The sequence below is a fragment of the Ursus arctos genome, chromosome X (assembly GCF_023065955.2).
Source record: "Ursus arctos isolate Adak ecotype North America chromosome X, UrsArc2.0, whole genome shotgun sequence".
NCBI lineage: Eukaryota > Metazoa > Chordata > Mammalia > Carnivora > Ursidae > Ursus > Ursus arctos.
In genome coordinates, this window is record NC_079873.1 from 73,541,162 (window position 1) to 73,569,014 (window position 27,853).

At 35.3% G+C, this 27,853-nt stretch overlaps 1 protein-coding gene across 7 annotated transcripts in view; it reads left to right on the forward strand.

The window, feature by feature from the left end:
* Positions 1-27,853, forward strand: part of DIAPH2 (diaphanous related formin 2) — a 992,113-nt gene that overhangs the window by 298,307 nt on the left and 665,953 nt on the right. For all 7 annotated transcript variants that reach the window (XM_026483534.4, XM_057313012.1, XM_026483533.4 and 4 more), the window contains 5 exons: positions 2,047-2,165; positions 5,405-5,469; positions 15,294-15,398; positions 18,664-18,984; positions 20,877-20,991. In XM_026483534.4, the coding sequence (XP_026339319.2) occupies positions 2,047-2,165; positions 5,405-5,469; positions 15,294-15,398; positions 18,664-18,984; positions 20,877-20,991 (725 nt within the window). The remainder of the gene's footprint in view (positions 1-2,046; positions 2,166-5,404; positions 5,470-15,293; positions 15,399-18,663; positions 18,985-20,876; positions 20,992-27,853) is intronic.

Below are 27,853 nucleotides of genomic sequence, written 5' to 3' on the forward strand. Positions count from 1 at the left end.
AGTTCATGTACATTTTAATAAATTAGGTTTTACTTTTATTTCTCCTTTCTAGTATTTATTTAATAATATAGTGATCTTAGCTAAAAAAATAATACTAATATTTCAGCTTTCTATCCAGTAATTCTTCAAGATAAATGATTATGATGATAATCAATAAAGTTAGAAGTTTCAGAGTCTGGTAACTGCAAATGTATATCTGAAAACCAGAAAGTTAGAGAAAGGTTTCTGAGTGACTGAAATTACCTATAAGCTATGGTCATGATCTTATATTTAACTATTCAAGAGACTCTTAGTTGTTCTTCATGCTCTAATAGGCATGAAATTCTGGCAACCTAGGTTCCCTGATTTCTCAAAATTTGTTTGATTAAATGGTAAAGGCAAGCTACCATGGATCAGGTATAGTTGCAATGAAGATGACAGTTATATGGTTATATAGAAAGCTATTATAGTTCAGACTTGTACAATAATTCATGGCCATCATGCTACTACAGAGACATTGAAAAATGGTCAAAATATTTAATTATATGCTGTTTTCTTAAAGCAGAAAAGATGGTAATTAAAATGTTTTCTAAAGTTCTGGCAATTAAAGGGGTACTGTGCCTATGGGTACACAGTTACCTAGGGAAATAATTTTCGTGAAACCATCCATTTCTCAGTAACTTTGAATATATAAGAAGTTACTCTAATATAACATCTTTTTCATCCTAACAACATCGGTATGAGGTAGAAGTATGACCAGCACTTTGATTATACTTATAGATAATTAACATGGCCTCAAAGAGAACCCTTGTGTTTTCCTTGTTTACCCAAGTCATTTACTAGACTGCTTATAATCCGAAAGTATTTATCCTAGAACTGTTGGTGACTTGAAAAAACCTAAAATGGGTTAATGTGTATTACTATTTATTCTTACTCTTGAGGCCAGTCCCATGACAAAAGACATATAAGAGCAATTAGACTCTGTTTGGCTTTGTTTGCAAACTTTTAGTAGGTTGGCTAGTTATCAGCACACTAATCTTAAGGATGTGTATGTCTTAATTTATCTGTACTAGTATTTCTTTCCGATGTTTCTCTGTTGAATTTACTAGCCACTGATAAATACTAAATTTTCCCTAAAGTTTAATGCAAAAAGTACCTTTTAAAAAATTTTGAAGTATGCAAGTAGCTACTTTTTAAGGCCAGAATTATCTTGATAGATTACAAATTAGGATATGTTTAAAAAACTTTGACACTTTGAACAAATTCAGGCTATGGCCATGCATATCAAGTTTATATGCTTCTATAAAATGGATTGAAAACATGCGTAGATAGATCTTTGGAATATTGTAGATTAGTCCAGTTTTGTAACCTGTTATAGCTAATCTTGAGTAAAAGTGTTGTAGTAAATTTAAGGCATTGCCACCTAACGCCAAGATACTCATCCCTTACTGAAACTGAGAACTTGTAGAGACTTAGAACCATTTCTGTATCCATGGATATAGGATTAACAGGTCATTTGTTTTCATTCACTTTAGGAACAATAACTGAAGTAAGTAGATAAGGTTGATAAGTACACAAGCATGAATTCCTGCAAACTAGAGTATTAAGTCAGAAAGTGTTCACAGTTGATTACATCATGATGGGTTTTATACTATAGTGTCCAAACCATCCTTAAGTTTAGGCATATTTCTCTTAAGGGAATATAGTGGCTAGAAAGATTTCTTCTAACAGTGCTAGAAAAAGACAGTTCTTTTATCATGCTGAACCACTTTTTTAAAGAGTTTTTGTATTTATTTACTTGAGAGACACAGAGAGGGAGAGACTGTGAGCGAGGGGAGGGACAGAGGGAGAAGAAGAGAATCTTAAGCAGACTCTGCACTGAGCATGGAGCCCCAACACATGGGGGTGGGGGGGTATCAATCTCATGACCCTGAGATCATGACTTGAGCCGAAATCAAGAGTTGGATGCTTAACCAACTGAGCCACCTGGGTGCCCCTGAACCACTTCTTAAGAAAATTGACTTGTATAGGTAGAAAAGATATTCAAGAATACTTTCTGTCTTTCAGGCCACAGTATTACAAAATAATTGAGGAGTGTGTTTCACAGATAGTGCTGCACTGCAGTGGTATGGACCCAGATTTCAAGTATAGGCAAAGATTAGACATTGATTTCACGCATCTGATAGGTATGTAATATTATCTTCAATGTCCTATATGTTTCACTCTCTTCTGTATAATAGTCACTTTTTGAAGATAGTGCTCTCACAGAACTTCTTTAGTAATATCTGGTAAGTCATTGTGTCTATGAGTACTCAATCACTATAATTGTTAATTATGTTGATCATGAGAGTTCTGCCTGTGAGATTGAAAATATTAAGCTATTTGATAAGTTTTAATGCTCTTGAATTCAGTTTAAAATTAGTGCCCCCCCCCACACAGGAAGAACATATTATTATAGATGAATGATTTGCTTTTTAGAAACATGACTCAAATTCTTTGATTCATTTTATATTGGCACCTCCGTGGTTTTATAGAAATCACATGTGCAGTAGGTATTAGTGTTCAAGTTTGAGAAAGAAAATAATGGTTTACTTCAGTAACTTCAGACCTTTTAATTCTATCAAAGTAGATCAACTTATATTCTCCTAGACCTTAAAGCTAGGAAAGAATTTGAAGTGATCATGTTCATCTACTTGGATTGCTGAATTTATATCATTCTAGACTACTAGTTAGCTATACTTTCTGGAACAATCTCTGAAGGATGATGTGAAACCTCTCTTGTGAAATATGCTATGTTATATGACATTACAGTTAAACAGTTTTTATTCCTAATCAAAATCAGTATTGCTAAGATTTAGGCATGAACTCATTTGTCTTGTCTTTAAAGGAAGAAAACAACAGCTGTGGAATGCCATTTATGTATTTTTCTTCACTCATAGCACAAGGCAGACTCACAGTAATATTCAAAGATCAATTCCTTATTATTATTATGTATTATTTTCTGATTTTAAAACCAATGCTCATTTATTCTAGGCAATATAGAGGCTTACGTAAGCGACAGAATAAACCACCAATCTCACTTTTCAGCTCAGTACATTCCACCACCATTAGTCACTTTTTGGCTAAGTACATTTTCTTATATCTCTTTTTTTATCTCTCTCTCTCTATCTATATCCTGATTTTTCATGGACTTTTATATTATGAGAATTTTTTCATGTTAACCCTACAAAATGTGACTTTGAATGTGTGTATAATATTCCATTTTATGGAATATCATAATCATCTTAACCAGTCCTTTTTTATTGTACATCTAGAGTGTTTTCAGGTTTTTGCAATTATAAATTAATCTGCTATGAACATTCTTTGTATAAATGTTTGCCTTTTTCTTGTCATTTCCTTAGGATTGTTTCCTGTAATTGAGGATGTGAACTTTGAAAGGCCATATGCTTTTCAGAACGTGTACACCAATTTACCTTCCCTAAGAATTAATGTAAATGCTGGCCTCAGTGCATATTTGATAATAAGCTTGATAAACTCAGTAGTTTATTTCATATTTTGTTGAGAGTGTTATAAGGGAATATTTCCAAACATTTGTATTGGCTTATGATCTGTTATGGACCATACTTGGCACACATACTCTGTTGATTTTGACTAGTTCTTCCAGTGTTCGATAGACATTTGTTTTTTGTGTACTGTGTGCCAGGTACGTACAGTTGTGTACTGTTAGCATTGAGGTTGGGGGAGATGAAGGCATCAAGTGAGAGAGAATAGAGCTTCAGAAACCCATTATTACCTCATCCAGGTGTCATCTCTGATCATGAACAAATCATTTAACTTCTCTTCTTCAGTTTTATCAACTGTAAATTCAGATAAGTCAAATATATGCATAGTTCTTAATATTTTTTATGGTCAGAGGACTTTTTCTGATGAATGTTGTGGAACTTTGATTAGAGCCACACACACGTGCATAAATGCAAAAATTAGCAGGTGTTTCAAGAACTTACAGGAAATCTATGGATCTTGATTTTAACGTCACCTAGACTTGAGGAACATAGAGACTCTTTACAGTTCTGTAAGTCTAGTATTTTTCATAAATTCGATCAATTCCTTGCCCCAAAGTCTTCAATACCTTACCACAGAAATTTAAATCAAGATCATTATCAACCATTGACAGCACAGCAGAGATCTGCCCCCTCTTTGTCTCATCATTTACCAATTTCCGCCTTAGTTCTTTATACACAGTTCTTTGAAAAACAAAACAAAACTTTATTGAGGTGTACTTGATATGAGAAAAACTATCCATTATTAAGAACATAATTTGATAAATTTTGATATTTGTATGTGTACTTAAAACCATCATCACAGCCAAGATAATAAACATCTGTGTCACTTTCTCAAGTTTCTGTGTTCTCCTTTGTAATCTCTCCTTCCCATGCTTCGCCACCTCTCCCCATCCTGAGATAATCCCTGATCTGTTTTCTCTTACTATAGATTAGTTTTGTTTTCTAAAATTTTATATAACTAGAAACACATAGGATGTACTCTTTTTGTCTGGCCTCTTTCATGTAATGTAATTATTTTGAATTTCATTCATGTTGTTATATTGCATGTATCAATAGTTCATTCCTTTTTATAACTAAGTAGTATTCTAGTATATGGATATACTGCAATTTGTAGATACATTTACTTGCTGGTTGACATTTGGGTTTTTTCTAGTTTTTGGCTATTATAAATAAAGCTATCATGAATATTCATATACAAGGGTATAGACAAATGTTTTCATTTCTTTTGGGTGAATAAATAGGTGTGGAATGGCTAGATACATAATAGACTTGCATATGTAATAATGAGAATATTGCCAAAAAGCAGTTCTTCAGTTATTTATATTCTGAGATATTTGATTAGAGCTGAGAAATTTAATGTTTATTTCCTTATTTACATAATACATTCTGCCCCAGATTTAGAAGTTACCTAAGTGAAATCTTTCTATAGAAAACCTGAATTAATGAATGCTGTTGTGTCTCCCATCGTAGCCTTATTTTAAAGGTCATTTTGAGTCTTAATAATCTTAAGAATAGATTCTTTGTCACCTTTCCACTCATAGTAAACTGCAAAAAAAATTTAAAGAATTACATTATTGTGAAAGTTTGAAAATAATTGAATACCTCTAAAATGATGATGATTTAGTTTAATACATTCTTGGATGCTTGGTTTTGTGACTCAACAATACTATCCTTGAATTCAGTTAGTATGTAAAAAAAAATTGTGGTTGTTTATGTTTTATGTGTAGTATAGGTCAATTTACCTTTAATAGCAATTGACATAAAAATGATTGTCTACATAGTAGTAATTATAGGCTGGCAGCCATCTTTTGCCCAGAGATCTGATGCAATAATTTCTAATCATTTTTTGTCAATCTTAATAGATTCTTGCGTGAACAAGGCAAAAGTTGAAGAAAGTGAACAAAAGGCAGTGGAATTTTCAAAGAAGGTAAGACTTATGTTAGTCATAATTGTTAAATTAATTATTCACTCACAATACATATTTTATCTTCTTTCTTTATGTGAGGCTTTATAAATGTTGTTTCAGTTATTTAGTACTTCATGTTTCTGGATTAAAATGTAACCACAGAATATTGATTTCATTCCTGATAAAATAAGGTTGCTACTGTTTCCTCCTCATCACCTTACATTTATTATGGAAGAAAAACACTAGCTATATTCTAGTGATAAATAACATTAGTTTATTGGAAGGATATAGTTTGAAGCAGTCAACCAGAATATATTGCTCTCATTGCTTTCTTGCAGTTCTCACTTTCAATATTTAGCTCCCTTGGAGAACTGTTAGATTTTTAGCTAGTGTAACCTATTACGCTATTTAAAGACAGTGCTATTAAATAGCAACAAAATGACACATGTTTTTTCTCTTCCTGTCTCTCTCTGCTTGGATTTATCTTCTTTGAATTTTATAATTACCACTTTTAAATGGTTCTGCTACTTCATGTGGGCTTGGTGGAATTTGAGGTTCCCCTTTCTTTGTATGTTAATGCCTTATGTAGATACAAGTTTTATGGCTATCTTAATTTTATTTGGATTTCAGGTTGTCTTTTCCTTGTCTCATGAAAGCATATCTATAGTTGTACTTATTTCTACCAAAAGTTGCATTTTTTTGTTCTAGACCCTATGAAGCATTAGTATAGTATTTCTCTCCTATTGGTGCAGGGAGAAGGATTGAAGCACAAGTCTAAAAACTCTCCAGTTTTCAGCCTTCTGACAGCAAGATAAAGTGCTTACATATTGCTGTCTCTTCAAAGTTATGACTTACCTTAGAGATTAGATAATCACTTTTGCTATCACTCTAGAAATTATAGAGTATTACTGAAGTTACTTCAGGGCATCTGAAGAAATGTCTTTGCTCTTTCAGTTACTAGATTAGATTTTCAGAGCTTGAGCATAAAATGTTTGTGTGAAGTTGTCATTTTTATTGGTGGAAGAAAATGCACGCTTTTTAAAAGACCTTTATATTTGTAATGTTCTTGTTTTTAAGTAGCACATTTAAAATTCCCTTTGAAAATCTTAGGGTTTCCTTAATTTTTCACTGGCACTTTGATTAGACAACACAAGACTGGAGCAAATTGTGATGATCTATCTCGTAAAATTTTTTGTAAGCATATTTTGTGGAAAGTGGAGTCCTGAAATAATTAAAAAAAGAAAAAGCATTTCAGTGTTCAGTGCTTTATTCTCATCGCCAACGTTTAAAATGAAAACATGTATGGTCTCCCAGTGGTTATCTGCATGCCTTCTCTTATTCTGGGTGATTTTTAGAGGCTATATAAAGTAGTAAAAAAAAAAAAAAAAAAGGTAGGGGGGCTAGAATGAGAAGTGATAGTTTTGAGATCTGATCTTAGCTTTTCCACAAATTAGCTGTGACTTTAAGTAAGACACTTACTTACTCTCTTTGGATCTTAATTTTGTCATCATTAAAAGAAGAGAATATGTTTAGTGGCCTTGTAAGAAGTCTTCCAACCTGCATATCTCAGCCTTCTGTGATTCCTACTCCATGGGTTTATAGATTAAGATCACATTAAATTACAAGCAGAAACATTGCATGCCTCTTTTCAAATGTACTAATAAATAATTTATAGAGGAAAGCTGTATAGTTTGTATCATGCTTAAAAACACATAGAAGACTCTAACATTGGGAGGGAGGGTGGAAATATAGAATAACTCTTAACATGAATAGTATGATGCAGTTGAAAAAGCTCTGTCTTCTCAGGGACCTAGGAAACATGGTCATTTACTAACTGTGGAGGATCTGGGGTGGGCTTGAAATTTTTAAAGATTAGAAACAATTTGGACTAACCTCTGTGGAACATTTTCTAGGAGCTCAAGTAGAGGGGAATGAAAGAATTAACATTTCATGTTTGACCCAAATACTATTGTTATCCAATCCCATTACCCGCTCTTTCTTCAGACTTGGATCTGTTTGATATTTTTTAATTTCTAAAGGTCAAATCTATGAGGATGAATGTTTATTAACAGTAAAAATACTTTTTTTATTGTTCCACAGACTCTAAAGACAGTTCTAGACAGTAGGTTACATCAATTTCAGAAACAAAAATAATATAATGAATAATACATAGCCTTCTAAAATGACTTGAAGTGACATTTCTATAGATGAACATAAGCAGTATTTACTCTACGTATGCAGGCTTGTTTTGTTCGGCTTGGTGCCCTGACTGAGGTAAGGGATGGGCAGGATGAAGTAAATGGATATTCACCATTGAGATGGTCTCTCCTGCTTAGCGCACCATTATGAATGTATGTAGGTATATATGTTTTTATTTAAATTCTAGTTAGTTAACATATAGTGTAATATTAGTTTGCAGTAGAATTTAGTGACTCATCACTTACATATAACACCCAGTGCTTACCACAAGTGATGTCCTCCTTAATACCCATCACCAATTTAGCCCATTCCCCCCACCTCCCCTCCAGCAACCCTCAGTTTGTTCTGCATAGCTAAGAGTATCTCTTATGGTTTGCCTTCCTCTCTTTTTAAATTTTCTTTCCCTTATGTTCATCTGTTTTGTTTCTTAAATTCCATATATGAGTGAAATCATATAGCATTTCCTTCTCTGACTGACAACTCACATAGCATGGTACACTCTAGTTCCATCCATGTCCTTGCAAATGGCAAGATTTCATCCTTTTTGATGACTAATATTCCCTACACACACACACACACACACACACACACTCACACACATACCACATCATCTTTATCCATTCATCAGTCAATGGACATTTGGGCTGTTTCTGTAATTTGGCTATTGTTGATAATGCTGTTATAAACATCGGGGTGCATGTGCCTCTTTGATTCAGTATTTGGTGTATCCTTTGGGTCAATACCTAGTAGTGCAGTTGCTGGGTCATAGTGTAGTAATATTTTCAATGTCTTGAGGAACCTCGATATTATTTTCCACAGTGGCTATACCAGCTTTCCCACCAACAGTAAGAGGGTTCCCCTTTCTCTGCATCCTCACTACCATCTGCTATTCCCTGTGCTGTTAATTTTAGCTGTTCTGACAGTTGTGAGGTGGTATGTCATTGTAGTTTTGATTTAGATTTCCCTGACCATGATTGATACACAGCATATTTTCATGTGTCTGTTAGCCATCTGTATGTTTTCTTTGAAAAAATGTCTATTCATGTCTTCTGCCCGTTTCTTAACTGGATTATTTGTTTTTTGGGTATTGAGTGTCATAAGTTCTTTATAGATTTTGGATACTAACCTTTTATCAAATGTGTCATTTGCAAATATCTTCACCCATTCCAAAGTTCACCTTTTAGTTTTGTTGATTGTTTCCTTCACTGTGAAGAAGCATCTTCGATTGGTGAAGTCCCAGTAGTTAATTTTTGCTTTTGTTTCTTTTGTCCCTGGTAGATATGTCCAGTACCAAGTTGCTACAGTTGATGTCAGAGAGGTTTCTGCCTGTATTTTCCTCTAGGATTTTGATGGCTACCTATCTTACATTTAGGTCTTTAATCCATTTTGAATTTATTTTTGGTGTAAGGTGTAAGAAAGTGGTCCAGTTTCATTCTTTTACATGATGCTGCTCAGTTTTCCCAACACCATTTGTTGAAGAGACTGTCTTTATTCCATTGGATAATCTTCCATTGGATAACCTTTCCTCCTTTATCAAAGAGTCATTGACCATATAGTTATGGGTCCATTTATGGGTTTTCTGTTCTGTTCCATTAATCAATGTATCTGTTTTTGTGACAGTACCATGCTGTCTTGATGACTGTAGCTTTGTAATATAGTTTGAAGTCCCAAATTGTGAAGCCTGCATCTTTGCTTTGCTTTTTCAAGATTGTTTTGGCTATCCGGGGTCTTCTGTGGTTCCATACAAATTTTATGATTGCTTGTTTAGCTCTGTGAAAAATGCTGATGGTATTTTGTTAAGTACTGCATTGAATGTGTAGATTGCTTTGCGCAGTATAGACATTTTAACAATATTTGTTCTTCCAATCTGTGAACATGGAATGTTTCTCCATTTCTTCGTGTCTCTTCAATTTCTTTCGTAAGTGTTCTATAGTTTTCAGAGTATAGTTCTTTAATCTCTTTGGTTAGGTATATTCTTAGGTATCTTACAGCTTTTGGTGCAATTGTAAATGGGATTATTTTCTGTTGCTTTTTTTCATGTATAGAAATGAAACACATTTCTATACATTGATTTTGTATCCAGTGATTTTACTGAATTCGTGTATCCATACTGGCAATTTTTTGGTGCAGTCTTTTGGCTTTTCTAAAAAAAAAATATATAGTCTATGAAGAGTGGAAGTTTGACTTCTTCCTTGTCAATTTGGATGCCTTTTATTTCTTTTTGTTGTATTATTGCTGAGGCTAGGACTTCCAGCACTATTTTGAACAAATGATGAGAGTGGATATCCCTGTCATGTTTCTGACCTTAAAGGAGAAGCTTTTAGTTTTTCCCCGCTGAGGATGATATTAGTTGTGGGTCCTTCATATATAGTCTTCATGATGTTGAGGTATGTTCCCTCTATCTCTACTTTGTTGAGGGTTTTTATCAAGAATGGATCCTGTACTTTGTCAGTTGCTTTTTCTGCTTCTGTTGAGAAGATCATGTAGTCATTATCCTTTCTTTTATTAATGTGGTGTATCACGTTGATCGATTTGTGAACATTGAACCACCGTTGCAACCCAGGAGTAAATCCCACTTGATTGTGGTGAATGATTCTTTTAATGTGCTGTTGGATTTGATTTGCTAGTATTTTGATGAGAATTTTTACATCTATGGTCATGAGGAATATTTGCCATTTATTCTCTTTTTTAGTGAGGTCTTTGTCTAGTTTTGCAATTGAGGTAATGCTGGCCTCATAGAATGAGTTTGGAAGTTTTCCTTCTATTTCTATTTTTGGAACAGTTTGAGAAGAATAGGTATTAAGTCTTCTTTAAATGTCTGGTAGAATTCCCCTGGGCAGCCATCTGTCTCCCCTGCCCCAGTGTTTTGTTTGTTGGGAGCTTTTTGATTTCTGGTTCAATTACTTCTCTGGCTATTGTTGCGGAAAAGTAAGAATCAGAGCGGTGAGAGACCAAGTGACACTCGGAGAAGTAGGAGAGCTTGGATTTATTTTACACAGGTGGATCCAGATGAGCTCCTGCTCCAAAATCTGGGCCCCAGGCAACGGGGTTACAGGGCTTTTATAGGGCACTGCAGGCAGTCAGGCTCCGAGGGCTATGCTGACTGCTGGTAGGTGGGTTTGGACTGGGGGAGTGGGGGCTGCTTTAGGCAGGAACAGTAGTAAAGGGAGCCTGTGGCAGAAAGCCTGTTTACAGAAGCAGAAATGGCTGGTTATCTCTTGCTCCCAGTAGGGCTTCTAGTTATCTCTAGTTTATTGTTAGTATCTTTCCATCTTCTTGGGCCTCCTGGCCTGGACCTGCTCTGGGCAGTTTCCCTCTTCACTATCAGTCTGTTAAAATTTTTTATTTTCTTCCTATTTTAGTTTTGGTGGTTTATATGTGTCTAGAAATTTATCTGTTTCTTCCAGTTTGTCCAATTTGTCAGCATATAATTTTTCATAATATTCTCTTACAATTGTTTGTGTTTCTGTGGTGGTGGTTGTGATCTGTCCTCTCTCATTTGTGATTTTATTTATTTGGTTCCTTTCTCTTTTCTTTTTGAGAAGTCTGGCTAGGGGTTTATCAGTTTTATTCTTTCAAGGATCCAGCTCCTAGTGTCGTTGATATGTTCTACTGTTTTTATTTTTTAATTTCTATATCATTTATTTCTGCTCTAATATTTATTGCTTCCCGTCTTCTGCTGGCTTTAGGCTTTATTTGCTGTTCCTTTTCTAGGTCCTTTATGTGTAAGGTTAGTTTGTGTATGAGAGTTTTTTGCTTCTTGAGGTAGGCCTGTATTGAAATACACTTCCCTCTCATGACTGTTTTTACTGCATCCCAAACGTTTTATCATGTCATGTTTTTAATCCATTCTCATACCCTATATCTTTTGATTAGAGCATTTAGTCCTTTGACATTCTGAATAATTTTTGATAGATATGCATTTTGTGCCATTGTATTATTTGTAAAGTTGTCATTTCTGGAGATTTTCTCTGTTCCTTTCCAGTCTTTGTTACCTTTGGTCTTGCTTTCTTAGTCAGAGTATCCCCTTTGATATTTCTTGCTAGGTTGGTCTAGTGGTCATGTACTCCTTTAGTTTTTGTTTGTCTGGGAAACTCTTTATCTCTCTTTATGTCTGAATGACAGCCTTGCTGGATAGAATATTCTTAGCTGCGTATTTTTGTATTCAGCATGCTGAATATATCATGGCACACTCTTCTGCCCTGCCACATTTCTGTGGATAAGTCTGTTGCTAACCTTATTTGTCTTCCCTTGTAAGTTAAGATTTATTTTCCCTTGCCGCTTTTAGGATTTTTTCCTTATCTCTCTATATTTTGTAAATTTTACTATGATATGTCTTGGTGTTTGCCTGCTTTTGTTGATTTTGATGGGCATTCTCTGTGCTTCCTGGATTTGGATGTCTGTTTTGTTCCCCAGATTAGGGAAATTTTTCTGCTATCGTTTCCTCAATTAAATTTTCTGCCCCATTTTCTCTCTCTTCTTCTGAGACTCCAAAATACAAATGTTATTGTGGTTTATGGACTCTGTTAAGTTCCCTAAGTCTACATTCATGATCGAACATTTTTCTTTCCTTCTTTTTAACTTCATTATTTTCCATAGTTTTATCTTCTGTATCACTTATTTGTTCCTCTGCTTCTTCCATCCTTGTAGATCATTACATACAGTGGGTTTCACATCTCGGTTATAGCATTTCTTATTTTGGCCTGACTAGTTTTTCAGTCTTTTCTCTCTGTGGTAAGGGACTCCCTGGTGTCTTCTGTAGTTTTCACAAGCTGCAATAGTATCCTTATGATGTTTCTCTTAAATACTGAATCAGGCATGTTACTTAAATCTGTTTCTAGTAGATCCCTGACTGTGACCTTTTCTTGGTCTTTCCTTTTGGATTAATTCCTCCATCTTGATATTTTGTCTAGGTCCCTGTCTTCTTCTCTGTGTTAGGAACACCTGTTATGTTTCCTGTTCCTGAGAGTAATGGCTTTATTAAGGAGAGGTCATATATACTGCAGGGCCTGGCACTTCAGGAACTGCTCCTGGTCTATGCTGTGTGTACTCTGCTGCTGTTTTTTGGCTGTTCTTTCCCCTAGGTCAGTGTTCTGTAGAGTTTCTCCTTCCCTGCAGTGGGGAGTGTTTGGATCTTGTCCATTATGTGGTGAGTTTTTCCTAGGTGTGCTCTGGTCTGCTTGTTAAAAGAGTGGTGATCCTCTTTCCATTAGAGCTGAAGCTGTGTAGTACTCTGTGGTCCGTGGACCTGGGGGATGTGGGGGGTTTGTGCTGGTGTTCTGGGGGTATGCCCCACTGCATTGCTTCTCAGGCACACTTGCCCTAGTAAAGAAGCATCTGCAGAGCACAGGGGGTGGGGTTTGGTATAGGCGCCTCAGGCCTCCACTGTAAACCCTTTGGTACTCCCTAAAGTCAGTCCCAGCTGATGGGTGGGTGGATAAAAATGGTACCAGTCCTCTCCCTTGTCTCCAGTGTGGGGAGTTTGTGCTTGCCAGTGTCTGGGAATCCCTCACAGAGGAGCAAAAAGTCTCGTCTTGTGTGTTCCAGGTTTCCCTCAAATCCCTGCGTTCACCCTTTATGTGTCCAGGCCATCTACCTGCCCAGCAGCACAGTGCACCTGTGTTTTATCTCAGGCACATCAGCTGAGTTTCAAAATTCTTAAATTTTGGTATCTGTTAAGTGTGGACCCATGGTGATCCTTTGAGGGAGTGTCATGCCACGCTGGGCATGGCATCAGTTTGTCTCGTAAGTGCAGTTGCACCAACACACAGGAACTTGAAGTTTAGAGTAAAGTGCAGCAGAAAGCCAGCATCCAAGTTAGCTGCCCTCAGCAGGTGTCTCTGTCCTTATGCTAAGGAACTGGGCAGCACAATGCTACCCACTGGCTCTTTTGTCCCTGGAGAGGCAGTGCCTCCCCTAGCAGATACACGCCAAGAAGGAGGGACTTTCTCTTCTAGTGCATCCCAGGGGATCCTCAGATTGTGCCATCTGCTCCCAGGCCTCCGCCTCCTCCACAGGTGTACCACTGCATTCGCCAGGCTCCACATGGCCATGGTGTGGACTTCTAGAACTTAAGTGTTTAACTCTGCTGGTTGTAAAAACTCATGATAATCAGCCCCTCTCATTTTCCCAGTGAATTATTTTGGGAAAGTGGTTTTTTTTTTTTGGTATGCGATCCCCTGTGCTCTGCTTACTCTATCTCTTTCACTCTTTTTTTTTTTTTTTTAAGATTTTATTTATTTATTGGACAGAGACAGCCAGCGAGAGAGGGAACACAAGCAGGGGGAGTGGGAGAGGAAGAAGCAGGCTCCTAGAGTGGGAGAGGAAGAAGCAGGCTCCTCCTAGTGGAGGAGCCTGATGTGGGGCTCAATCCCAGAACACCGGGATCACGCCCTGAGCCAAAGGCAGACGCTTAATGACTGAGCCACCCAGGCGCCCCTATCTCTTCATTCTTTTGCTCTTTTCCTCTGTCCGTGATCTGGGCTCCCTCCCCCCAACAGCATCCGCAGTTCTTTTCTACCCTAAATCATGTCTCTGCATTTCCTACCTTCCACAATGTGGCTCTTCTTTCCCTGTAGTTGTGCAGTTTGGTCTCTCAGTTCTCTTAATGATTTCTTGACTTCAGAAAGATTTGATATACATGTAGTTGTATTTGAAGGATGAGGCAAACATTGCTTTCCCCTACTCCTTTGCCATCTTAACTCCTCCCCCAACACATCATAATTTAACCTCTCATTTTCTCTCTTTTAGTATTTTATACAAGTGTTTTGGTTAAGCATCTGAAGGAGAATTCCATTTAAGTTATACATATATCATTCTACTGTCAGATTTTGTGGAATACCACTTTTGGGATGCTAGACAATTATGATTGTAATAGAAATATTATGATTTGTATTAATGAACAATCTTTGAGCCTTCTAAAAGTATATTACCTTTTCAACGTTAAATATAGTTACAGAGTTGAACTGCTTGATGGTGAATTTTTAGGTTTCATTTTCTAATTTGATAAAGTTAAATGTATGGGATGAAACATTTAAGAACATAATTAATTCTGAAACCTATTTTTCAATGACAAAACAATATAAATGTCCATTGTATGTGAAGAGAGACTTCTCAGTCCACCCTTTTAAAGTTTTGTTTGGGGAGCGCCTGGGTGGCTCAGTTGGTTCAGCGTACCACTCTTGGTTTCTTCTTAGGTCATGATCTCATGTGTGGTGAGATGGAGTCCTGAGTCTGGCTCTGCATGCAGTGGGTAGTCTGCTTGAAGATTCTCTCTCTCTGCCCCTCCCCACACACTCTCCCTGTCTCTATCTCTTTTTCTAAAATAAATAAATAAGTCTTCAAAAAAATAAAAAAATTTTCTTTCTTTCCCTTTTTTTTTTTGTGAAAATGTTTTTTTTTTTTTTTTTTTTTTTTTTTTTTACCTTGGGTTGCTGCCATATTTCCTCTTTACTAACACTGTAATCAGTAACCTACCCCAACAGGTGTGCTAAATTGTTATGAAAGTGATCTGGAGCTTTGATTTTCTGAATGACCAAGAAAATCAATGAAGCAAAAGACATTGTACTTACTTAATACTTAAAGTTGTTTAAAACTTTCTCAAAACTATGTTATTAAGTGTACATTTATGGTGGTGATCATTGCAGTTCGATGAGGAATTCACAGCTCGACAGGAAGCTCAAGCTGAGCTTCAAAAAAGAGAAGAAAAAATTAAAGAGCTTGAAACAGAAATTCAGCAACTTCGAACCCAGGTAATGAAAGAATATATAGACTTTATGTCATGTCACAGTGAATTTGATGGTAGAAAATTATCTTGTTAGGTGGAAGGAAAAATGTGACCAGAAGCAGACTTTTTGGCAGTTTTGCATTTTAGTTGAAATAACTCTACAGATTTGATTTTCCAGGACAATAAATAATTTTACTATTTGGATAAAAAATAAGGTATTAATTGCTTACACTTCCCTAAATAGTTTTAATGGAATATATTACACAAGCAAGACTGTTTGGGAGACAAAAATTTCTTGATGATTTGAAAAGTTAGATGCATAATTTCAAAACCTAGAAATTTTGCATTTCCTACTGCATCACCTATGATGAACAGCAGTCATACACACTCAAGATCTTAGTTATAGTGTCTAAACTTTAGAACTGATTAAGTCCTCTCAACACTTTTTTATTTATTTCTTTTTTTTTTAAACACCCTCAGCACTTTTTATGTTTTAAATGGTTATTAAGAAATGGAAAATTACCAGTGTTGGTGAGAAAAATGTCCTTTTTCTATGTATGCATTTTCTTTTTAGTTTTTACTATGCATTTTAACCTTTAAAGCCCCTTAATGAAAACAATGAGAAAATAAAATGGAAGAAAGAAATGTTCATTAAAACCCCAAATTCAGCCACATTAAGTTTTGACAGTCTAATTGGCCCTGTTAAATGATTTATGAATTTGGCATCCTTCCATCTAGTAAGCAGAGGGTAACTCCAAAGGGTTATACAAAATGAAAAGTTTTTATGGAAAGAGGGTAGGACAACAGGTTTTTAGGGAAAAGAAAAGATCTTTTAGGTCCTGCCACTTTCCCTTAGGGGAAAAAGCAAGAGGTCTTATGCAGATTACTTCATCTTCCTTTAGGGCCTGGAGAGGACTTCTGTGGCTGACTTAAGGTCTGCTGATGTAAAAGTTCCTGACTCACCTGTTAAAACTATTTCTTGGGGCTGTTGAAACTGCAATTAGATTGTATATTAAGCTCTGGTTTGGGGACTCAGCCTAACCGATGCCATTTGGGGCCTGTGGTTTTTTTTTCTAACACCTGGTAACATAGCACATGCTCAGTAGATGTTTATTGATTGACTACATTTGTATCCATCAGTCTACTGAGAAATAACTTCAAAAATCACTGACGAACTCCAGATTATTCAGTGCAGTGCCTTTTCCTACCCTTAGTCTGTTTTCACTTATCTATAATATTTGATAATTTCTTCCATTAAATCTTTCTCCTTTTTTGTATCATCCGACTTCCCTTTCCATATCTCTGAGAACTCAATTTCTTTTTGTTTTTATCTGCCCCCCCCCCCAGAGATGGTGACATTCCTCAATGTCACCCTAGCACAGGGCCCTGCTATTTAGTGAGTAGTTGCTTATTTATTATTAAATTAACTGATCTGTAAAAATGCGGAGTCACACAGTCCCTTCTAGTGTACCCAAAATTGTGCCAAATACTAAATTATTCATTAGCTATATTCAATTCTCAATACTCTGTTGTAGCCTAATTTAATTGTTGCATTCCTAATTGTTCATGAGAGCTAAGAGAAGGCTGATATGATTTGATTTTTAAAGGCTGGTGGCATTTATTTGGGATTCTTTATTAAATTTGTGAAACATGCATTTAACTTGAGTAAAATCCTCTGTTAAAAGTGATAGCATTTTTATAGCTCCACAAGTTTCATATCATAGATATGATCTAATAGAGTAAAAATTTGATGTTAACAAATATAATTTTGCTCTTTTAATAAAAAATTGGATGTACATTTTACCTTTCAAAGTATTTAACAAATCTATTTATACGTAAAACTTGTAAATTACTAATTTCTTAAACTTTTCAGAAGAATTATTTTGATTTTCTCCATAATTTCTTTGATCTCAATCAAGATTGTAAAAATCTGACCGTTTTCTATAATTTTGCTGCATTAAAATAAAATGAAAATAGTTTTGCATATTATAATTCCTACTAATTTCAGGAGAGGATTCCTTTCTAGGGGAGGATTATCATTTGTTGAGTGTATAAATACTTCAGTTGCATATATGTATATATACACATAAACATCATACATATGAATAAAATATTTGGACAGTGCATAGTAAATATTATGAGAAACATTTCCATGATTCTATGATTGTTTATTTTTAATATTCTTATAAATAGGTCCATCCTTTAAATTGATTATTCTTAAAATATGCTTCAACTTATTTATTTTGTAAAGCTATTTCTAAGTTTAGTTAGTACAATTAAGTACTCCAACTTTGAAATTCATATTAGTAAAGATAAGAAGACTTTTCCCCCCAAATAAAAATAACACTATGCCAAGAAATTTTATTAATTTCAAACTTTTCATTCAGTTCATCTAATGTCATATCTTGATTACAAATACATCTGTTCATTGGTAGGATTTTCTTAGGAATGTTTATAATAACCAACTTCACTTTAATATTCATGTATTTTAGAAGGGAACCATTGTGACCAGTAATGGTTTAAAGAAACAGGTACAGATAAACTTAAAAAGTAGACAGTTTGGAATGAGATGCTGTCCTTCATCTGTTATCCATTATCATTAGAGAATGAGGTTGAAGTTAATTTCTGGTAGTAGATTTTAGACTCTGCGACCTTTGGTTAGTCATTTAACCTTTTTGTAGTTATGTTTTTCTCATCTATAAGCAGTGAGATAAAGTTTGGATTAAAAAAGCCCTACTTACATTACAGGGTTTAATAACAATGAAACTAAATAATAGGTAATGAAAAGAAATAATAGATGTAAAAACATTGATAAACATATATTACCAGGCAAATGGATGTTACTCAGCATTAATTATTGGTACTAGAAGACAGCTAACGTATGGGTGCTATGAGATAGACTCTGGGTAAGCTAATTGGCTCCAAGGGAATCAGATCGATGATTGTGTTAATTATCCCATATTCAAACCAACTAGTCTAATAGGCTCAAGCCACTTCAGTACTTCTTTGCATATATTTATAATGAAAGGTAATTTTTCATTACTTTGGAGGAGTGTTTCACAAAATCTTTGAGGATGCCAACTTTTATAGTGTGTTAGCAGAAGTAGTCATTGTACAGAGATTATAATGCTTATCAAACATCTATGGGAGTCTTTTTCAGTTACTGTTAAGCCCTTTGATGTTACCAAATTAAAGTGTATATAATCTTAAACCCCAAATGTCTACTGATAGGTTTTCTTTGTTGTATATTTTACTGTAAGCATTTAAACATTGTATTACATATGTTTCAGGGACATGGACTCTCAGGTTCATCAGGAATTCCAGGCCCTCCTCCACCACCTCCATTGCCAGGTGGTGGGTCATCCCCACCACCACCACCTCCACCAGCACCACCTCTACCTGGAGGAGCTCTCCCTCCTCCTCCACCTCCTTTACCTGGAATGATTGGTATACCACCACCACCACCTTTGTTTGGGGTACCTCCTCCACCATTTCCCCTTGGAGGGGGAATTCCTCCTTTCCCAGAAGTACCACTTGATCTGCCTTATGGGATGAAGCAGAAAAAATTATATAAACCTGAGGTGCCCATGAAGAGAATCAATTGGTCAAAGGTGATTATGACTATGACTAGACTAGATTATTTGACCAGATATTTTTAGGACTAGATTATTTTTGGCTTTGTCCAGCCATAGTTGATCATTAATATGTGAGTTACTCTTGGTGCATATAAGTATAGTATAATGCTTGAGAAGATGACTGGTGACTAGAGAATGTTTTTTTTGTTTGTTTTGTTTTAGTTTTTTTTTTTTTTTTTTTTAAGATTTTTATTTATTTATCAGAGAGAGAGAGAGCACGAGCAGCAGGAGAAGCAAAGGGAGAGGGACAAGCAGACTCCTCACTGAGCTCAGAACATGATGCAGGGCTCAGTTCCAGGACCCTGAGATCATGACCTGCACCAAAGTCAGGCACTTAATCAACCGAGCCACCCAGGAGCCCCTTTTTTGTTTTAGTGTTAAATATTTAGATGATATGGAATAGGTGGCAGTGTTCTGTAGTGGCATGACCTAATTATTCTTTATGTACTGTATGAAAGTTTATTTTTGAATGTTATTTTGCTTCTTTTTTTTTTTTTTTTTTTGAGAAAGAGAGAAAGAATGCAAGGGGAGTAGAGGCCAAGGGGGAGGAGAGAGAGAAAATCTTAAGCAAGCTTCACTCCTGAACCTGAATGGAGCTTGAGCTCATGACCCTGAGATCATGACCTGACCTGACATCAAGAGTCAGGCACTTAACTGACTTAGCCACCCAGGCACCCCTATTTTGCTTTATTATTATAAGACTATGTCTTGTGAAAAGCTTATTATCAAGATTGACACAGTCCCTACTTACTAGGAACTAATCTGCTAATGAAAATACAGTTATCCACTACATCAAAAACTAATGATGTTACTGTATGGTGACTACATACCATAATAAAAAAAATTAAAAAAAAAGAAAATACAATTATCCAGACCATAATTTGGGGAAATGACTCATCCAAGAACATGCTTAGAATGAAATATGACAGTATCTACGTAGTAAATTGGTTTGACCAGAATCATGGTTAAACCAGTTTTTAGTTAAGAATATTCTTAGGCTTTGCTCATAAGAGTAAATGAGGTACAAATATTTTTGGAATGTAGTTATTTTTTATTAGGTACACTCCACCAAACTGTAGGATCCAGATGCTATTGGTCCAGTTGTCTCTGTATATACATGTAATGATATGTTCATGTAGCATTTAAGCATAGGGTGAAATGGTACTAATATAACACAAAGCATCATGATGTACTGGAAAATATACAGTTCTAATCTTGGCTTTTGGTGTAATGGTTAAGAGGACAATTCTCTGGAGCAACACTGTCTGGGTTTAATTCCCATCTTTGCCATTTACTAGTTTGGACAGCCACTTAAACTTTCTGGGGCTCAGTTTCCTCATCTTTAACTTGGAGATAATAATAGGTCCCACTTCAAGGGATTATTATAAGGGTCAGATTAGGTAATATATGCAAATCACTTAAAACAGCACCTGACACATTATAGGGGGTATGTAAGGTGTTAGCTATTATGATTATTACCTTCACCCTGGTCAGTAAATGTGGAGAATTAATTCACTTTTCTGATTTTTAGTTTCTTCATTTTTAAAAATCCAGGAGCAGAAAAAAATGTATGTGAGTTGGGGGAGGGACTTACTAAACTATTTTTAAGATTCCTTTCAATAGAAGACTTTTTAAAATGTGATTTGCTATATGGCTAATTGCTGTTGTGTATCTTTTCTGTGCACCAATAGAATTCTGGGACTTCCCCAATGAATATTTACTTAAATCTTATTTTGTTAGATCCTAAAATTGATTTAGTAGGTAAATATGTAAAGGAACTGTCATTCAATCTTGGTGAAATTGAATTCTTTGAAGAATTAAATGTGAAATAATAATTTAGAAACTTATCTTTGTTATTTTTGTTTCAGATTGAACCCAAAGAATTATCTGAGAACTGTTTCTGGTTAAAAGTTAAGGAGGACAAGTTTGAAAATCCAGATCTCTTTGCAAAATTGGCACTGAATTTTGCTACCCAGATAAAAGGTACATCTTATTTTTTTAAATATAAATTTCTTATTGTGATATATTGAATTCAGTGCTTTGCCAAAAATTTCTAGTAATGTAGATATATGTATAATTTTTCTACCCTGGACAGAGTCAAACATAAATTGATTAACTTATTTACTAGATTTTACCCAGCAACTAATGGAGGATAGCTCGTTTTCTTTATTTTTAAGAATTTTAAAAAAGATTTTATTTATTTTTTTGACAGAGAGAGAGAGGGAGGGAGAGAGAGAGAACAAGCAAGGGGAGTTACAGGCAGAGGGGGAAGCAGACTCCCTGCTGAGCAGGGAGCCTGATGCGATGCTGGGCAGGATCCCAGGACCCTGGGATCATGACCTGAGCTGAAGGTAGATGCTTAACCAACTGAGCCACCCAGGTGCCCCATATTTTTAAGATTTTATTTGAGAGAGAGAGAGAGAGAGAGAGCGTGCGCACACATACATGTGCACACGCACAAGTGGGGGAGGGACAGAGGGAGAAGGAAAAGGACAAGCTTACTCCCCTCTCAGTGGGGAGCCTGACATGGGACTCAATACCAGGACCTGAGATCATGATCTGAGCTGAAGTCAGATGCTTAACTGGTGAGCCACCCAGCCCCCACTCTTTCTAATCTTATTTTTCATAAATGTTACTATTCATCTGAAAATGTTGGTTTATTCTTACTGTTTAATATGTGAGGTATACCCCTCTATTATAGTTATTATTTTTACTGCGAAGTAGAGGAAATAAATTTGTCAATTTGCTTTGTAAGGGAAAACAATGTAACAGAATACTAATGGCCCAGAAGTTTTCATGAAATTGGGATAAGATTTGGCTGCTAGTGCATAGTCTTTCCTCTTACATTTGTACTACTTATCAGTTTGTTTTCCTAGGAAATTTCATAGTTTTTTCCTACAAGCAAATTTTTTAGAATAACATCAAAATCTGGTACCTATTTTACTGATTTGAAAATAGAGTGCTTTGTTTGTGATTAGATAGTTAACCTCTTGTGAATTTCACACGTAATTTTAATACTATATAGGTAACTTCTCAATCTCATAATTACTAGGGTTTGTGAATTTTTAGTATTTTAACTACTGTTTTACTAATTATTGCAGAATTGATGGTTCAGATAAGCATAGGATCTTTTCAGTCTGGATGAGTCTCCACGACTAAGAAACTGATACATTCCATATGCCCATGCCCTTGGAATTGGCATCTTTACCATTCATTTGTATGATTTGTCACAACATGCCCTAGAATGTGAGAATCTGAATTTTGGAAGATTGAGTGAGAGAGAGAGAGAGAAAGACCGAGAGACAGAGGTGAAAAATACTCCTTTTCAGACCATCTATCATATCTTGCACACTGGAGGTGCTTGTGCTGTATTTGTTGTTACTTGTAAATTGAAGTTCACACACACACAGAAATCAGAGGTAATTAGAAGAAATTTGACATTTAAAAAATTCCTGGCATTCTTTTTTTTTCTTATAAGTAACCTTCACATTTAAAGGATTCTTCAGTGACTCTAGAGACTACTATTTGTTATAAACACTTTTTTTAAATTAAAAAAGTTAAAAATGCTTATATCACAGTATTCATATAGTAAAAAAAAATAAAATAAAAGGATGCATGATAAGTTATCCCTTCAATCCTAGACTTACAGCTTCTTCCCCAGAGAAAACCATGGTTACTAATTTCTCACATTGTCTCCTAGAAATAGTCCATGCTTCTAGATGCATATGTGTATTTATCATTTTTTTTATTTTTTACTTCTTGCTGTTTTCACTTTATATACTTGGATGTTATCCATAGTAGCTTGTGTTCATCTGCTCTGTTCGTTCGGCATACTGCATAGAATTTGGTGGTATGGACTTAACCTAATTTATTTAACCAGTCCCCAGTGAATGGGTATTTAGATTAATTCTAGTCTCTTTTGGTATTTCAAGCAATGCTGTGATGAATGTGTATCTGCATATGCCTTTGTGAACAAAAGATCTATTTGTAGGACAAATTCTAGAAGTGAAATTCCTGGATATGTTTATAATTTTGATATATATTACCAAATTGCCTTCCAAAGAATTTGTGTCTGTAGTGGCATCTAAAATATAATATATGAGTATCTGTTTCCCTGCAATCTTTGTCCATCTCAGAGGTGATAATGGTAAATCATCCATGTTATAATTTTAACTTCTTAAATTCGGAGTGAAGGTGAGCAGCTTTTATTACATTCAAAGGCAATTTTTATTTACTTTTCTGTGACCATCTCCCTCCAGTTCTTTGCACATTTTATACTGAGCAGTTGCTCTTTTACTTATCCATGTATTTGTATTGAGTCCCACAAGAATCATAGATTTCGTGAAATTTTAGAGTTAGTTGGATCATAGAAATGATTAAGTCTGGACTCTATTTTACAAATGAAGAAGATGACGTTTTAGTCATAGAGGTAAGTGTAAAATCCATTAGAGTTTCTAAAGGTAGTGTGATAGAGTGGAAAAAGCCTGAGAAAATGGAGTCACACTTATTTGCATTCCAGCTATAATACTTGTAACCTCTGAGACTGAATTTTCTCATCCATAAAATGAGTAGACTAACGTTTATCTAGTAGTGTTGTGAGAATTAAATAAGGTTATATATTTAAAGCATCCAGCACAGTGTTTAGTATAGTAGGCACTTAACAAATATTAATTCCCTTTTCCCTTTCATTTAACATGATGCTGTATGTGTGTTTTGCTGTAGTTGTTGACATTTAATACAGCTGTTAATTCAGCAAGAGAATTTCCTGCTCTTCTGAGCAGCACTTGGTAGAGCCAGTCAGTTACAATAGAAGCAATTCTTACTGCAGCTGCTAAAACTAATAAAAATTATATAAAGGCTCTCATCTACTCACTGCTAAGAATACCGCATTCCAGTTCTTCTTTGCTCTGATTCTCTGAATTTTATGTGTGGTATTAGTACTACTTCTGCTTTCCTAATTTTGAATATTTGAGTACAAATCAGGTAAGGAGCACCTTTCAGTAATATTATTTTTACTAAGACTTATTTTTCAAAGGGACATTTAAAGCAGCAATTAAGCATCATAGCATATTCCAGACATTTATTGTAATGACACTTAGTGACTATTGACTGATCTTAGTATTAACAGCTGGAAGTTCCTTGTCACTTGCAGTGTCTTGATTCATAATTTGGCCAGTAGGTGGCAAGATCAGTAAGAAATGAGGAGGCTCCGGCTCCAGTGAACTCCAAACACACTTCCCTGGCTTTCCTAGCTCCAGGAACCACTTTCTTTCCCATTTTGTTGTTGCTTGTCACTCACTCAGTTGCATTCCAGAAGGAGGAACACACTGATTATTTCTAAGACCTATTTCCAAAACTCCTAGACCAAGTGTTCTAAAACCTCTGAGAATTTTCTCCTATCGCAAGGGTTTAGAGAGCTCATTTCTTGTTCTCCCCAGGTGCACTGAAAGCATTACTAGTCTATGTTAAGAAAATGTTTAACTTAGGAGTTCAAAGTGCTTCAGGTTGATGAATAGAAAGAAGTTGTTTTTAAGATTTATTTATTTAAGAGAGAGAGAGAGCATGGGGGAGGGGGAAGAGGCAGAGAGAGAGAGAAAGAGAGAGAGAGGAAGAATCCTCAAGCAGACTCCCTGCTGAACTGGAGTCAGACATGGGGCTCAATCCCAGGATGCTGAGATCATGACCTGAGCTGAAATCAGGAGCTGGTGCTTAACCTGTGACTGAGCCAACCAGGCACCCTGAAAGTTTTAAAATACCTCTGATTCTTATAATATTTAAATATGTAAATACTTAATATGTGAAATTACCATCAAATTATACTTTCCATTTGAATTACTTAGAGTTATAGAGAAAGTGATTTTTAATTTTCTATTAATAAACCTGATTATTTCTAATTCAGGAGAGAATGTACATCTCAGTTAATTTAATTTATATATTTGTAGAGTACTAACTGTATATAAGGTACTATACTCAGTGGGAGGGAGAGAAATGAAGGTCTTGTTCCTCCTGCACCAGGGAACTTAACCATCTAGTGAGGGAGAGAGGAAGAGGTACACTACATTTAGTCAAGTTGTATTAAGTGTTAACACAGATATTTTTTATGTAGGAATGCAGGATGGAAATACAGTTGATTTTGAGTAGGGCAAATGAAGATCCCATAGGTGGTATAATTTGAGCTGGGCCCTAGAATTTAGAATTTTAATAGGGAAAGAAGGAAAGAAGACATTCTAGGCAGAGAACACCATTAGAAAAGTATGGAGGGGGGATGAGGTACATACAGGGTGAGGTGCAGCTTTTGAAAGCACAGCTTATTGAGTTGGGACTTGGAGGTGAAACTGGTTAGGTGAACTTCATACTGAGGAAATGGGGTTTTGTTCTTTAAGCATTAGTGGCACAATAATTTGATTATAAACTATCGAGGAGGCCTTTGGCAGACAGATAGGTGATGGGATTTCACAGGTACATGATAGAGCATTGGTTGTGAATAAACCACAAGTAATTTAGGCAAGATATGATGATATACTGATTAGTATGAATTCTTAATTTTAATCTCTTAAGGTCTTCTAGTTCCCAAATTCTGTGTTCCCATGATTATAATATGTAGGTTCTTAAAAGCTGTAATGATGCTATGTGGCAAAATATATCTCACAATGCTCTCTGGATTAATGAAAAAATATGTATAAGATGAAGCTTCAAAAGACCCTATTAGTAGTTTTGAATATATAGTATATACGTAACTGTTAGAATTTGTATATGTGTTCTAGTTTAGTATTCAATTTGATGATATTTGGGGCCATATAAACATCAAGGCTACAAAAATAGTATCATTTTTCTTAAAAATCTGTAGTAATTATAGATAACGGTGACACAAAATAAGAATTAAAGTAATAATGGTTAGTATTAACTAAACTTAAAATAATAATAAAATATGTAGGTTATAACTGCTAATTCTAATTAGAATTTCTAGGGTTCTCTAGAGGTTTCAGGAAGAACAAAAATTGTGTGGAAGTTGTAAGCAATTTCTTTGGTTTTAATGTTGCTTGGAGGAAATAAAAGAAATAAACATAAAAGGTTAATAAAATTTAGCTTCTTCAATAATATATTTCTGTAATGTAATTTAGCTTTAATAATAACAGAAAATTGAGGTGCTATAAATATTTCAGATGCATATAAATGCCATTTTGCAATGCGTGAGATATTGGGCATAGCTTCAAAATTATGGTGGAACTGAGTTTAAAGATGTATTTATGTAAAAGCACTTTCCCTCTAGGATTGTATTTTAAATTGTGTTTCTTAGTCATTGAATCAGCCAGCTGCTTTTGAAGATACTCACCCTTGTTTGGTTGCTTAATAGAGTCTTCTGTATTTAGTGAAGCAGTGAAAAAACAAAAGCGTAGTAAAATCTAATTCATCTCTGTCTTCATAATATAGAAATTCTTAGAATTGACTTGAAAATAATGAGATGTCTATCTCAGAGTGCACACCCTCTATGAAACAGTGCTAAAATGTGCTGAGAGACCTGGTGTCCTCACAAATAATTTGTCATCTTAATGACACAGTATACATGTTCTGTACTATAAGCTTTAATATATATGGGAACAAACCAAGAAGGCTTAAATCTTTCAGGCAGCCAACTAAACACCATATATACCTGTATATAATTTAACTTATGATGATACATACACTCTTTTCCAGTTGGCATGTTCTAGCATCAAACAGTTACCTCCTTTAGGTAGAAGAGGGAAGAAGGAATTTATGAGCCAGAGATGCATGCCATTGTTTAATTATAAGAGTCACTAATTGTAGAGAGCAGTTGAGACACTGTATCTTCACTTTCTAAATGAGTAGGCATCAAAATGGCTCTGTCTTTACATATTGGTGATAGTGTGGTGATTGTGCTACTTCTACCACTAATGCTATCACTACTAATAACAATAATAGCACATTTATTAAGCATACTGTGTCCCAAGAGCTGCATAAGCATTTTAAATCCATATCTCATTTAATCCTCACACCAAACCTAGATGCTCTTATTGTTGCTTTATAGGTGGAGAAACTGAGGTTATGGGAGATTAAACAGTATGTCTTTTTTACATAGGTAGTAAGTGGCAAAGCTGAGGTTTGAACCAAGGTTTGTTCTTAATTTCTTCCTTATGTTGTAACAATGGCTTTAAATTTTTATTTTTATTTCTTATTTTTTTAATATTTTAATTTCAGTATAATTAACATACAGTGTTGTATTAATTTCAGGTGTATAATATAGTGATTCAACGATTCTGTGCATTACTCAGTGCTCATCATAAGTGTACTCTTAATCCCCATCACCTGTTTCACCCATCCCTCTACCCACTTCCCCTCTGGTAAGCATCAGTTCTCTAGTTAAGAGTCATAACAGTAGCTTTTATTTTTTTTTAATTTTTAAAGTTTTTTATTTATTTTTTAAATTACCACATAATGTATAATTTGCTTCAGGGGCACAGGTCTGTGATTCATGAGTCTTACACAATACACAGCGCTCCCTGCAACACATAACCTCCCCAATGCCCATCACCCAGCTACCCTATCCCTCCTAACCCCCTCCATTCCAGCAGCTCTCAGTTTGCTTCCTGAGATTAAGAATCTCTTGTGGTTTTTCTCCTTCTCTGGTTTCGTCTTGCTTCATTTTTTCCTCTCTTTCCCTATGATCCTCTACCTGTTTCTCAAATTCCTCATGTCAGTGAGATCATATGAAAAATATCTTTCTCTGATTGATTTATCTCGCTTAGCATAATACCCTCTAGTTCCATCCACGTCGTTGCAAATGGCAAGATTTCATTTTTTTGATGGCTGCATAATATTCCATTGT